This window comes from Ambystoma mexicanum, chromosome 8 (genome assembly GCF_040938575.1).
Source record: "Ambystoma mexicanum isolate Mex_15411 chromosome 8, UKY_AmexF1_1, whole genome shotgun sequence".
NCBI lineage: Eukaryota > Metazoa > Chordata > Amphibia > Caudata > Ambystomatidae > Ambystoma > Ambystoma mexicanum.
The window spans coordinates 336,575,410-336,590,589 of NC_090929.1; the positions used below are offsets into that span (position 1 = coordinate 336,575,410).

Below are 15,180 nucleotides of genomic sequence, written 5' to 3' on the forward strand. Positions count from 1 at the left end.
ACATTTTTGACCCTCCTGGTGTTGTGGCGGCAGGAATGGGCCCCCAAACAGCGCCCAGGCAGTGTAAGGCAAAGTGAGCCACACAGAACGGCGTGTTTCAGTGAGGTTCAGCGGTATTCTTTGGCGGCACAAGGGGTGTAGGTAATTGTGTGGCTCGGTTCAGAATATTCCCCCAGTAGTTAGGGTCTGCAGGCTTACCAGTGGATCTTTGTATGAGCTGTTCGCGGCTCGGCCGCCCGGTTAACTGTTCAGGGCGAGAGGAGGAGGGCCCGCGTAGTACGCCGCGGCGACAGGGGCCCGCCCGGGTCGCCGCCGCCTCGACCCACGCAGCACCCCGCGGCCAGCAGATCGCCGACGGGTATCCCTGGTGGTGGCAGCGGTCCGGTCGCACCCCGTGTCTCCTCCGCGACGGTCCCGGAGCCGCGGATATGGCTCCCTCCGCTCCCCTGGACAATGCAGAGGGTATCTCATGTGTTCGGGGTCCCCGGCAGTGGGACGTCTCCCGAGGAGTAGGGAGATGCAAGTGTGTCCGGTCTTACGGGCGGTGTCCTCACTGGGGACCTTCCGCTCAGTTCACAGGGACAGGGGAGGCGGCGCCCAATGGATTGTCTCCCTGATGCCTCGCTGCTTGCTCGATCCGTCCCTCCGTCAGGCCCTGCCGCCGTCCGCCATCTTGTTTCACCCGGGGGCACCGACACAAAAGCTGCGTTTTCGGGAACGCCGGTTCCGATTCTTCTCGATCCCGCGCCGGGTGGGGTCGGAATCACTTCCCCCTCCTGGGTGTGAGTTTGGCTCTTGATCGGGTCGAGAATATAGGTCGAATAAAGGATCTAGGCCAGGATCGAGACGGGAGCTCCACACAGTCACGTCTTTACTCCATCAGCGCTGGCCACCCATTCTCAGATGAACTAAATGATCAAGTGACAAAGTGGAATAACCATTACATTGGGTTATCATCGGGTTATCATTGCAATTCCAATTTAGAATGTCTGGATAGTAAAGAATATGAACGGTTTAGCCAAATAGTGCCACGTATGCAAGGAATATGCAAGAGCGAATAAATAGAAACAGACTAAGGAAAAGAGAATTATGTAAATGCTGATGTATTTGGCCCTCGGATGCAGCGCCGGCGCCTCGCCAGTCCCCTAGACTCCGGCAGTGACACCCATAAATAAAGTGCGTCAAGTTGAGGGTCCCACATCCACCTACCCATCTACAGAAAAACATGTAGTTCCATATCACTGTTGAGTCCCAAAGTGGTACATCGTAACCTACATATGGTGCAAGCTTCCAGTTGCCGCAGCAGTGAAAGACGGTCCTCCCCTCTAGGGTGAGATCTCGCTTGCATTAGACCAATAAACCTGATGTCACTGACATTATCCATTTGGTGATGTTCCTGCCATTGTGTTGAGAGTGGTAATTTGGAGTCAAATTTTGTCAAACTAGCAAGATGTTCTCTGATGCGTATTCGTAATTCTCTTTTGGTTGAACCAACATACACTTTACAACAAATACAAAGAATTGCATACACCACAAATTTCGTAACAAGCAAACTGGCTTTAAGGGAGACTAGACCCAACTCCAACCTCAGGTAGTCAACCGGGGTCGAGGGGGAACGTTTCAGTAACCTTTTCCAGAAGTATCCTTCTAGTTTATCCAACCAGCTTAGGATCTGCATAGCCAGGGCCTTCAGTCCGCACAGATCCATGGACAGAAACACTGTCTGCAGAGGGTTATTATCCCCTCCATTGAGAAGCCTGCAGTTTGCTTGACAAACTGCTCGTTCAAGAGTGTCAAATGACAAGCCTTAGTTGTTTTTGTCTCTTTCATGTGACAATAATTACGGCTAGCACTCATTTCAAGTCCCAGGTAAGGGTATTTCACAACATATTCTAGGTGCACTAGCCTGGTGGTAAAGGTGGGGCATTTGACCCTCTTGGCTGCTATCAACATTACCTTTGTTTTCTCCATGTTAATAGTTAGGTCATTGCTGCATATGAGACCAATGTGTCAAACATTCTCCTGGCTCCACTAAAGGTATATTTGAACATTACCAGGATGTCTGCATTAAGCGTGCATGGCAACAGCTGTCCTCTGATACTGGGGCAACAGCCGATGACAGAGGAGAAACAGGGGGGAAGGTCCATCAGGTCTATATTATAGAACAGTGGGGCCAATGTACATCCCTGCTTCACCCCTCTAAATATCAGAAAACTAGTGGGCATCGTACCTGCATCATTCAATCTCACACGCCCCCTGTGCTGTGGTGCAGGTCCTTCAATACACACTTAAGCCACTTGAGGCATCCCCAGCCTTTCATTTTGGCCCATAACTTTTCCAGATTCACACTATCGAAGGCAGACCGAAAGTCAACAAATGTTGTGTACAGCACTGACCAACCCCTTGCTGAGGCCCTTCGAAAAAGTGTGTCCCTTACTCTCAAGTTATGGGTGGTTGAACTACCCGGTGTTAATTCAAACAGCGCTTGCCACCCACCCATGTCTGGAGAGCCTTTAAAATAAGGGTGGAGAAGAGTTTCCCTGTGGAGTCCAAGAGTGACAACGGTCTATAATTTTCCGGCATAAGCATATCCCCCTTTAAAATTAATATAGCCTGAATATCTCTCACTGATGGGTATGCTGAGATATGGTAGCCCAGGTATGATAAACTAGCCGCACCGAGTACAGAGGAGTCTCGGGGGGTAAAAAAGCGAGCCGTGCCCTCTCGCTGCCCCCTACCTCCCCGGACAACTCCAGGATTTTAGTTTCTAATGGATTAATTACTAAACCGTTGTTTTCAGCACAGTTACAGAGCACAGAGTGTAGCCTCTGCATTCCCATCCTGGCGCAGCCGAAGAGTAAGAAGTTGTACGCCTAAGCCAACCATGGCGTCGTAATTTTCCCAAACTTCGAGAAAACAAAGGCGACTGAATTTAACATCTCCTATGTCTGATACATAAAGATTAAAAAGGCAGGGAGCTAAAACACATCCCTGCCTTAGACCAGAGTCGGTTCCAATTCTACAAGAAAGATCCGCGACTTTATTCAAGCGCACATAGATGCCAGAGTTTTCATGCAAGCCCATGATCAGGGGTAAAAGACCACTTGGAAGACCCCATGTCTGCAATTTTAACCATAGTCTAGCACGGTCTACCCTGTCAAAAGCCGCCGAGAGGTCAATTAAGGCCATGAACATATGCAAATTTCGGTCTGCCCGTATCCTCTCCTGAAACTGTCTGATGACTACCCCACTAATGTTCGTAGAATAACCCCTACGGAATCCAGACTGAAGCCTGTCCAGTTTCCCTGTTGCCAGAGCCCCGTCCTCTAGATGCTGCGCAAGACTGCTGAAAAGATTTTACTTTCCACATCTAGCAAGGCAATAGACCTATAGTTCCTGGAGTCCGACTGGTCCCCTTTCTTATAGATAGGGACAACGTGTGAGGATCTCCATGTTTCTGGGAAAGACTCCTTGTCTATGACAGTAGAAAACAAGAAAGAAAGGATTATTGCCCAACTCCTATTGTCTTTTAAAAAATGTTTATTTGTTAGACCATTGGGCCCCGGGGCCCCAGACGATTTCACCTTCTTTATCAGTGCACACATTTCATCGGTATCCGGTTTTAGGATCCGATTGCCTGGAACTGTTTCTGCTTGTTTAAGCTGTGCCACGTTCAAGCAGTTGCGCCTCTTCGCGTAAAGATCCTCCAAATATTCTACTCATTGTATTGACTGAGAGGCCTGACCGGATCTAATGAGTTTGCTGCGTCCCAGAAGGAACGGATGTCCCTCTTGATTAAGAAGTGCACCATAGCCTCAGTGTCGCTCTGTGAGAGGGAAGCTCTATGATTTTTACAAAGGTTTTCATATTTTTGGTTTAATTCTTTACACTTATGCTTTTTCGCCGCTTGTTCTTCCAAACTATTGCCTATTAACCTGAGCGCCTTTCTGGGGATCCTTCTCCAGAGATGAAGCTCGTCGTCATGTTTATGGGCATGTGCTACTTTTCTTTTCCTCTTCTTAGGTGGACGGTGTAGGAATGTGTTGTGTATGCAATTGGTCATCATAGTTTTAAAATGATACACATCAAAACAGTCTCATATCTATTCATAAGAGGAAGTTTGCAGAGAATTTAGTGTACTACTATTTAAATGGAGAGCGGCTTTAGAAATCCATCTTAATCTGTTTCCTCCCCCATTCAAGTCTAGGTTGGTTAGGTCGCTTCACGCGACTCGACTGTAATTTACTGCAAACTTTCCACTCACCATGCTAGGATCACTCCAGGTGTTTTGCAAAACTGACAATACAAGGCAAGACCAAAATAAGCTTGTGGTCAACAAAAACGCAGTCCAAAGTGGGGGAGCTATTTCCCCTGTGCCAAGCTGGGATACATTCTCCTGAGTTTACATCGTCATGGTTGAGCATGTACAGCCCCAATGACGTCATTGAGGTTACCCATCTCAACCCTGATTTGGCTTTTAAATCCAATGATACAGATCCTGAAATTATGTCGCCCAAAATCCGCCTCTAGTGTGCAATCAGGGCAATCAGCATTTAAATCTCCAGCAACCAAGACGTGACCACGTACATTCAGTAGACTGATTATTAGAAAACCTATTGAACTTGTCTCCCTTGATTCCACAAACCTCCACAATTGTGCCGAGGTTTGTCTGTTGTAAAAACTGGTTTCTCAACTGCTCTCGACAACCCAGGCCACTAAACCTTCCCCAGTAGCCTGTCCAGTTCCACATTTACCTTTGGGTTTAGTGACACATCACTGTTACTTTCCCAGCCTTCCACAACCGTCCCAAAATAGCAGTCTTCTTAACTAAATTGGACTGCTTTTGTACCTTTACTACTCACATCAAGAGTTGGAGTTCTATTTTGCATCACTTCGGAGTCAGTGCAAAAAGGGTGTGCATTTGCGCACCTAGACCCAACCTCTTTATCTGTTTGCACAATTGCATGCGCCTGTAGCCGCACTGACTCCTCTGTAGGATGACTCTGCTGGCTAGGAGATACTGCTCCTAGACAATGATTAGAGGGTTGGTTTGTTTGGGCACTAGACGTTGCAGCAGAGGAGGTCTGAACACCAACAGCAACTCTGCCAGTGGCCTGACAGCAACCCAGCAAAGGGGTCATTTTCACCCTTTGTGTGAGTTTGTCAATCTCAGTGACGATTCCAAACAACGGATGACTGATGGCCACTCTACATATCACAGCTCCAGGCTTAGGACCAGCCGCCATTTCTTCTTTCTTATTGGGTCTTCCAAACATAGATTCTGCAATGGTTGCGTTTCACGAATACTTCCTAGAAGACACATTTCTCCTTTTTAGTCTCTTTTGGTTCTTTGATTTCTTGTTTAGGTTTCAAGGCCTTTATCCCTTCCGAAGAGGCTCGGTGACACAGGTTTCCTCCACATCACTGATTTCTATTACACCATTAGTTTCCCCCTCCCTCAGGACAGGGAGGTTGCCTGTCTGTGGATGGACCACTGTGGTGCTTTTGGTGGGGTCCAACGGTCTCCATAGAGTCCCCAATAAGGGGATCCAGATTAGCTTTCGGCTCAAGTAACGACTTAGCTGGAGATGCAGGGAAGATGGGGGTATATAAAATCCCCCATAAGGTCTGATTTCCTTGCAATGGCATCCAAACTGTTTGAATGGCCCTTTACTTCTTCGCAGATAAAGGAGCTAAGCACCATGTTCAAGCCCGAAATAGTAGGTGAAGTTAGACGGGTTCCATCATCGGCTTCCAGCAATGTATGGTGCAGCCCCCATCCTCCATTGGGGAGATTGTCACGTCCTGTCTCCAAAGATTGATGTTCCACTGAACTCTTGTCCAACAAGTTTATGAGGTCAGTGGGTGAGCCAACCACTGATGCATCACATGATTGAGCCAACCACTGATGCATCACATGATTGAGCCAACCACTGATGCATCACATGATTGTTGCATGACACTAACAGGCAGAACAGGAGCGGGGTCGAACACCAACGATTCTGCAAAGTCAAACATGCTCAGATCGTTCACATGAGAAAGGTCTATTAATGCTGTTGCTTTGGGGCGTGCAACAAATCTGACTTCCGTACTGGATACTGATTTTTTTTTAAAGTCTGTGGTTTTTTGTCCCAGGGGTGCTACTGCCTTCTCCTTTAAGCTTTTAATTGCACCGGCAGCCTGCTGCACACAATGACAAGGGTGCTACCCAAGTTACTCAAAAGTTCAGCAACTATTTCATCCTCCTGGTATGAGAGACAGTTAATGAGACAACCCTGTCCGGATTGAGCATTTACTGCGAGCGGTCCACTTTCGCTGCTTTTTATATCTAACATAGCTCCCCCATTGCTTCTCAGACCTGTGCCCCCGTCATACCAACTGACGGACGTTAGCTGGAATAAGTAGGATAGTCAGACTAAATAAGGCCAAATGGGGAGACTCGCAGTCAAATTGTAACAGAGTTCACAATTCACAATTCTAGGTACTCACTCAATTGCAGTAGATTTCTGCAACCGTTTTCTCCAACAAGTGCAAAGTTGGTGCAAAATTGATTTTCCCCAGTAAAGAGGTACAGCGCCACCTCGCCTCCCGCAGACCGCGGACCGCAAACTGCTTTCACTTTGCCACATTTCACAGTTTTGTTTGCGGGATTAGGGGCGGAACTTCACCTTCAGCAGGAAAACTTTGCACAAACAAAAAAAGCGTCTGGTTCGACCGCAGAGCGCTTTCACTTTGCCACACTTTGCTGCGCTTTGTGGGTCCCGCAAGTTTTATTAGCGGGATTAGGGCCAGAGCTTCACCTTCAGCAGGAAAACTTTGCACAAACACAAAAAGCACCCTGTTCAACCGCAGATCGCTTTCACTTTCCCACACTTTGCTCCGCTTTACGGGTCCCGCGAGTTTTGCTTGCGGGGTTAGGGGTGGAGCTTCACCTTCAGCAGGAAAACTTTGCACAAACAAAAAAAACGTCTGGTTCGACCACAGACCGCTGTGACGGATCAACTTCCAGGGCACTAGTGGTCCAGGGATGAATATCGGTTTCTAAACCCTCAATCAGCTCCACACCTCTAGTACACCAGAAGGGATCCGAATAGATTGGAAACACAAGTCAATTATAAACCTCATTTCCCATTTTGGTAACGTGGACAGAATGGCAAGCTTATCTCTGCAAGGTCATGGATCGTTGGTTAGTTGCAACATCGCGAAAATACAATTATTACGCAATGTTAAAAGGGACTGCCCAGTCAAGGTTGTATATAATAAATCTCAATAGTTCAAGGATACTTGGTTTCAGCACCAAGGGAACAATGGGTCATAGAATGTTACTAGGGGCCTTAGGAGAAGGGCCAGGGGGATAGAACAATGTACCTTGTGCTTGTAGAAGTTCTTGGTGCTCGACAACATCGACTCGGTCTCCGGGCGCTTTGCAGCTTCTGTGAGAGAGTTCAAGGTGGGAGACAGCTGCGAGTATCAGGCGCCAGACAGTTCGGAGAGCGGGGCTGCACGACAGCTGCAGACTGGCCTGCACAGTGGCTCAGGGTCAGGAATCGTTGTCTCAGTGCTGGTTGAGGAATCTGAAGCAGTGGTCGAGGCATCTTGGATGGCGTGAGCGACTGCAGCGTGACAACAGTCTGCGGTACAGTCGGTTGCAGCTCAAGGGGCTCGACTGCCTCAAAATGTCCTTAATGGTGGATGCTGGTTGATGCTTGTTGGTGCCCTCCTCCTAGCTTCTTTGCTGGGCTTGTGTCGTCCAAAGTTGAGGAGAGTGTTTGCAGGCAACGGCCTTGTCCTTTGTTCAGAGACTCTCTGGCACTTCTCACCTAGGAAGCTTGCTGTCAGAATGCAGCAGGGCATGCTGTGTGCTGGCTGGGTACTGGTTCTAGAGCTGATGGATGGGTCCTCTGAGTTCGGTATCTCGCTCTGTTCCCTGGGAGATGTTTTGGGGAGGGATCTTGCTTCCCTCTTGGAAATCCTGGCCTTCCTTCACTGTTGGAAGCTGTAAGGCGGACTGTACCTTCAGCCCGGGTCCAAATGAGTCCTTCTTCTTGCTCCTTTCAAAGTCGTTGGATGATCTGCTAAGAGAGGGATCAGCCCTCTTTTAAGCCAAATGGGCCCTAGTGATTGGTGCAGGATAAGCCAAGCTTAATGAACCAATACTGGGTACCCACCAACAATATTCTGTTATGCGTGAGGTCATAACCAGAGTGTTTTGCAACAGGAAAGGTACATGGGTAAACACATGTACTAATAAATCCCACCCATTTTCCTATCTGTTGGGGATCAAAGGGTCTCTGTGGTTAATTGAGCTCTCTGTGGTTCCTGGTCAAAGCGCAGTTCTCCTTTGAAGTTGTGGTGAGAACAGATGTTAGGTCTCTATCAAATCACATACTTCTACCCTCTGAAAGGGGGTCCCACTGCAGTGGTTGCCTACTGCAAACAGTTGTCCTAGACATGACAGTACACTGCCCTTGATACTAAGTGGTGGGAGCTGACTTCAGGTTGACAAAGATGCATATCAAAAAGGTGTTGAATTTCCTGTCCCCTTTGTCACCTCTGCGACCAGGCCTGCTTCAATCAACCCTCATCAGTATGCATCACCACCAGCAGGGCAGACAAAGGATATGGCAAATCCATTTGGCCTTTGTCAGTTAATGAGGCTGGCCATGGCAGGAGGAAGGATTTGCCTTCCCCTGTCTTGAGATTCCTTGATGTACCTGTGCTTGTCACATTCCAGCTGAACATGACAGGAGGACTGCGCCTGTAGGCTGTGTCCACCCAGAGTACACGTGACTATGTGTTTGTTGTGCGGCAAGCATTGGAAAATGTGTGCGGATTAGAACCACACATTTTTCGGAGTTTGATCTCTCATCATTCAATTTCCTTAGGAAATGTCAAAAAAGGCCAGGCGAGCACACACTCCTTGTGCGGATGGTCGAATTCCTCACAACCGCTTTCACTTTGCCACAATTCCCTTCATGAAAGCACCACTGCAAGCAACAGAATACATAAATCCTGGACTGGATGACAGTCATATGGAACGGTAGTATACGAATGAGGAGAGTCTTTGCTTTCCAATGATCTGCTAATTGTCTGTCTATTTGTGGGAAGGGTGTATGGGCTCTTCTTTAGGATCGCTCAACCCTCAGTGTCAGGAAAACATGGCCTGGTGATCCCGTGGCTCACATGCAATTTCAACATGGTGTGAGTGACCCTGTGATTCCACATGATCGAAGAAGTCTGTGGATATTTAGGGGAAGGCGTGCATAGGCCTGTGGACACTCTCTCCATTTCAGAGCTACTGTCTGATTGCTCGTGATTCCTTCAGGGTAAGGCCACTCTTATTACCCCAGAAAAGATGCTCCCGGGGAACGCACGGAGTACAGGCAAAGATTTCCTCGGTTAATGCCACCTCTCTTGAGGCTGGGGTGGGGACGGGAGGCTGATGTGCAGCAGAGACCTGGTGCTAAAATGTCTGCACCATTGCACAGGCTTCTGGGATGTGACTAGAAGGCCCACTAGTGACATCATCATCATTTTGAGGTGGTGCCTGCAAGGGCCGCTGAGCATGGGCGGTAAATAATGAAATCCTATTTGAGACAAAGCAAAGGGGAGAACCCGGGGTGCACCTGATGCATGCACCAGGAGTCCCTATACTCCCGGGGTGCATTCCATCATGGTGCCAACTTGTACTGTTTCCCCTACGTGTATGTCTCAATCCAGCCATCACAAAAAAATATTGGTAAAAAAAATCCCTATTTAATAAATCATCCTTCATTTGGAAGAGTTTTGGCGTCCATTCGCACTCACCAAAAGGCAATCTCGTACACCTCAAACTCAGCCGTTCTTTAAAAGGGAGTGGTAGCACACATCTGTCAAGTCCTCCACCAGAAGACAGCATAACAGGGGCCAAGTCTTCTTTGAGGTGCCTTGCTACACGTGAGCGCGTGATAGAAGAAGGATTAGGGAAAAAAGAACACAGACTTTTTAACTTAAAAGTAAAATAAGCGGTTACATATTTTTTATTTATTTATTTATTTGTGAGTGTGTTACAGTTTGAAAAATAAACTTGTCACACTCTCATAAAAATGTTATACAGATAATAACATACATTCTTTACACAATACATCAATCATGTTTTTACAAATAGTGACAGGAATAATTCTTATAGACTTCAAATACTTCGTTTACATATTTTGCTCGCACATAGTTCATCCTGTGTCAGCCAACAGTTTTAAAAGTAACTAATTTTTATCTGTACCATGTAACCGTATAACCCCTGCCAGTTATTAAAAGTTCGTATCAAACGTTCAACCAGCCTTATCCCATACTCATTTCTCAAGAGTTTGGTGGTGTGTGGGTGTGTGGGGGTACTTCCTGTGAACTTCCCTCCGCCCCTGAGACCAGGCAAGTAGTATCAGTGTGGATCAGAGCCAGCGGATCTCCTGTGTTCCTTGTTTTTTGAAAGATGAAGAGAAAATGCTGGCAAGGATGAGGAACGGGACCTTTTGGTTTTTCAGGAGATTCCGGAATGCGGAAACGAGTCTAGCGAAAGACTCACTCAGCATTTACCTGACGTGGCTATGCCAGGAATCGAACAAAAATCTCGACCTGGGAATTGCGACGGCCGAAAATGCTGACTTTTTTTTAACCCCCCCCTTACACCACATATATATATGCAGGGGGGTTTATAGTATAATATTAATATGGGGGTCTGGGGGGTCTCCCCCCGCGTGGTGTAAAGGGTTAAAAAATAAGTCGGCATTTTCGGATGTCGCAATTATCACATAGATCCCTATGCCACCATAACTCGCAGATTGAATCTCCTCAAAAAAACAAAAAGAACCTTACTTCTTGTTTATTACCTCCACGCCGGGCGTAGTTGCCTCAGTATGTGGTTAATGCGCAAAGAAAGCGTCTATCCATTTACATCTGCTGTATCTTGGTTTTTCTGAAAGTAATAGCAGCCTTACTGCAGCACTATAGCAAAGGGGTAAACAGAAATTCACAAAAAAGGTGATGGGTCATGGAAGCCACAATGTTATGAGGGTCCACTCAGGACACGCGCTGTTCTTTTGGATTTCGAACATCTAGTCAAATTGGAAGCATTGATGAGTAGTGGTGGCTGATAGGTTGTTGTGGACAGTAGCTGGTCCTCTCCGGCGCTATATCTTCACGTGTTGAAGAGAGTCCAGGTAGCAGAGCTTAAGTCACTATGAGGACAGAGTTCATCATGGGTACGTCTCAAAAGAGCAACCTTTCAACAGCGTGAGAGAGCTTCTCTCGTCAGGCACTACACAGAGACAGCAGGTACCAAACAATGTGTAAGGGTGGTAGGATCCTCTGGGTTAGCCCTTATATATGGGGATGGTTTGCAAGCCCAATATTCTTGGAGAATGAGGCACCGGACATTAATTCCTGGAAGTGCCAGTAGACTGTGCTTTATCCAGACAATGCCAACACACTCCCTATTCATTTGGGAATTTCGAATTCAGGGTAAGTCTTATTTACAGCGAAAAGGCGCACATCCCACAGTAACTGTCTAATAAGCCCACTTCACCTGTGACAGGAAACATTACATTCACAAAGGGAATTTCCAATTGAAAAGTCCACTAAAAGAGTGAACTGGTATTCGCATGTGTGCTCAACAGAGTTGCAGATCAAAGGACCACATTAGGAGGTGTTCAATTCTGCCCAGTCCTAGAGGGTGAGATTTGTAGCTAAATGCTCACTCGGCCTTTGTATTCAGTGTAGTAGTAGAACAGATGTGTCATAAGAGGTGTGAAATTCGGATACACTACAGCCAGTGGAATTTCCATCTCAGCAGCTAGCGTGCGCTTCGAGTTTTACCTTGAAATTCCATTGCATAATGCATGATGCATATTCAAACTTCGCTACATAGAAGATACTTTTCTAAGCTCTTAAAGAAATGAGCAAAGCAAGATTTGCAATGAGGCTTTAAAATATAAAGTTGCTGCAGCTAAATGAGGTTTCATGTTCTGCCCCATAGAGCACAAGGTGTCATGGGCTGCAATATGTGGAGTGATTGTGGCCTCTCAAATGCCAGGCAGAAGTAGCGGGGTGCTTGCTCACATCTCAGAGACAAGGGCCAAGGTAGGGCAAATGGAATATGGGCAGGTACATCACCCTGCTGGCATTTCAGGCAGATCTGAGTTCCCACAAGCAGAGTCTGCACCCACTGGGCACAGCTCTGGGGCCCCTCACTGAAAGGATGGTGCAGCACACACCCAGAGTAGTGATCAGGCCCACAGCATTGTGATCATGTGCCAGTCACTTTGCTGTGCTGCTGCAACCAGAGGAAATGTGTGGGTGCTCAGCAGACTAGCAGACTCAGCACACAATACCCAGGCTACTCTGATGTGTTGCATTGCATGCACAGCTGCACAGGCAGGGTTTCACCTTGCCCACTGCACATTTTTGTGGCAGGCATTGGATTCCTGCCATGAGCTGTGTGACAGAAGTGAATGGGCGAGATAACCTAGGCCTGTAATTCATATCGCATTTGCCCAATCTTTTCAGCCCCCCACCGCCCCCCCCCCCCAACACCCCCGCATCCCTTCTCTTCTTCTCATGGACATCATCTTGGCTGTGTATGCTGTTAGGAGCTTGCACACAAAGGAGCGGCCATAGTTACCTGTGTTTCTTCGTGTGCTGCCAAGAAATATAATTTACAGCCAAAATGTCAATGTGTGAGAGCTGTACTCCAACCAGACATATGCGATGGCACAACAAAAGAAAAGAAAACTCTTTAGAAGCCACTGGGTGACATTAGGAGTCGGCATTGGTAGTGCTAGTACCTGGCTTGGGAGGCCTTAGGTGCTCCAAAATGAAGGAGGTTACAGGCAGAAAGCAGCCCTCTGGCACACCGCTCATCCCAGGGCTCCAACGGGAAAGGGGTCCAGTTTCCCCCTGGGGATAGCAGAGTATTTACGTTTAAATACTGGGTTAATGGCTCCAATTATGAACAAATTTCATAACTGTCATCCAGCCGCCCCCTGGTCCCCCAAATGTTGAGACTGATTACGCCCCTGGGTATAGGGTGCATGGCAGTTCACCAATTCTAACATTCATCTAGTTACCCCAGTGGGGGGCATATGCAAATATGAGGCTCACAGTCTGGTTTCTGGTGTCTGAACAGTGAATACAGTGATGGTTAACTAATATAATACGCTTCATGTCTCCCTTAGATCTACGGTAAATGGTACGATGTCGCCATAGGTTCAACCTGCAAGTGGCTGAAAGAGTACAAGGACAAGTTCGTCATGGGTACGCTGGTGATGGACATGGGTGCCACCAGCGATGAGCTCAGCACAGCCAGCACGAGGATCAGGTGAGTAAGGGAGACACAGAGAGTCCAAATCATGCCAGGGTACTGCACAACAGACATCAAGAGCTTGACAAAACAAGTTGCCTGCACACTTTGAAGGAGGGCCGGGGGGGGGGGGGGGGGGGTCAGGACCAGCAACTATTTTCCCTGAGCTCATCCTTTCCTCTTCTTAGGCCTGGTTTGCATGTGGTCTTTCCCCTTCTGTAATGGCTTTGCAGGCAGAGAACGATGGGCTGGAGGGTTGCCCAGAGCAATGCTAGAGGTTAAGATTAATTCTAAACCTTCCAGCCATCACTTTGTTTTTTCTGTAGGCAGTAGTGTCAACAGGAAATGTTCTCCATGGGCCCACACCCTATGTTGTTTTCCATTTCACTGGGATTTGGGGTAAAGTAGTCAATTTCAGGCACCTCTGGCAATAGCAATGATGTGGGGAGATGAGTGGGAACACAATGGTACTAAAGGTTGTGGTGAAACAGTGGTAAGCAAGGTCTAGGTGCAGTCTCCACATATTATTCCAGTTGCACTTCGGTCATTGAATGAACCCATAAGTACATAAAGCCTTTGAAAAATAGTAGGGGAATAGAGTCAGTTTAAGATGGAAAGTGCAGCCTTTTTGTAAAGAAAATTCCCCACAACATTATATCTTACAGAAAGTATACCTTTATTAGGCTAACTCGTGGTTTGAATTGCTAGATTTTGAGGCAACATAAGAAAGGATCTATATGGTCTTGAAAGGTAGTACTGCAAATAAAGGTATTAACTATCCCTGCAAGATCAAAAGTTGCGTGTAAGGTTTTAATGTCAATGTTTATTTACATCTGTTACTAAAACATGTAAATAAAAGGAATGTGTACTGAAAGAGTTTTTTTAGGTCATGATTTTCACTTGCCATTCCAAAGCCTATGCATGTCACCCCAAAACACATACTCCTGGTACGTAGGTCACGGTCCAAATAAAACATGATTTATTTGTGTGTGTGTCTTGTTGGAGCCCCTGCACCTAATATGCAGCGTTTCTTCCTGGACAGCGATCCCCCCCAAACACCCACAGCTGATGCAACTTATTGACACACGTCCTGTACTAACCTTATGCACAGGGACACATCTAGTGTGACCTAATGCCACTCTCTGTCCTTTCTCTAAACACACAGTTAAGAGCTGTCGTGGCATTTCTGCACCTTGTCCCTTAAGAAAAGCAATGGGATTTGAGAAGTCAGACGCATATACCCCCAATACTGTGGATTGACTCCTCTGCTTCTCCACTTGGAGCCACTTCTAAGCACAACATCAACGAGTTACTCGCCATCAGGAAAGAGGATGCAGTAGGACCTGGGTACTTGTGTGTTCAGGCACCATACACATTGAACAGCCAACCAGAGAGAGGGGTGGAGAGATAGACGAGGGACTTATTATTGGTCCCAATACTCTTTGCATCAATTCTGCTCCCATTTTATGAGCAGCAGCATTTAGGTTACGACCCCTTCCAAACAAGGTACTTAAGACTGTCAAATTATGTCACTGCTTAGGAGTCTAATCTAGACACCATTCCACGAAGAAACCTATGAACTTCAGAGACGCACAGGGCATATGAAAAGGAACTACTATATATCACCAACCCCTGTTTTGGACTACAAATCCCATCATTCCTAACCAGCATAGTCAACAGCCAGAAATAATGGGAATTGTAGTCCGAAACATCTGGAGAGCCAAAAGTTGCAGACCACTGCCCCACAGCATAAGGTTCTACATGAAAAGGATGTCTTTCAGCTCCTGGCAGCCGCTCCAGCCTGAGTCCCTTGGCATTCAACAGTGACCACGTCCTTCAAGGAAGGATAA

General features: G+C 47.1%; 1 protein-coding gene across 1 annotated transcript in view; it reads left to right on the forward strand.

Annotated features, from left to right (window-relative positions):
* The window catches only part of AMBP (alpha-1-microglobulin/bikunin precursor), a 145,168-nt gene that overhangs the window by 11,357 nt on the left and 118,631 nt on the right, over positions 1 to 15,180 (forward strand). Inside the window, exon 2 of the mRNA XM_069609777.1 lies at positions 13,206 to 13,348. Coding sequence (XP_069465878.1) covers positions 13,206 to 13,348 — 143 coding nt within the window. The remainder of the gene's footprint in view (positions 1 to 13,205; positions 13,349 to 15,180) is intronic.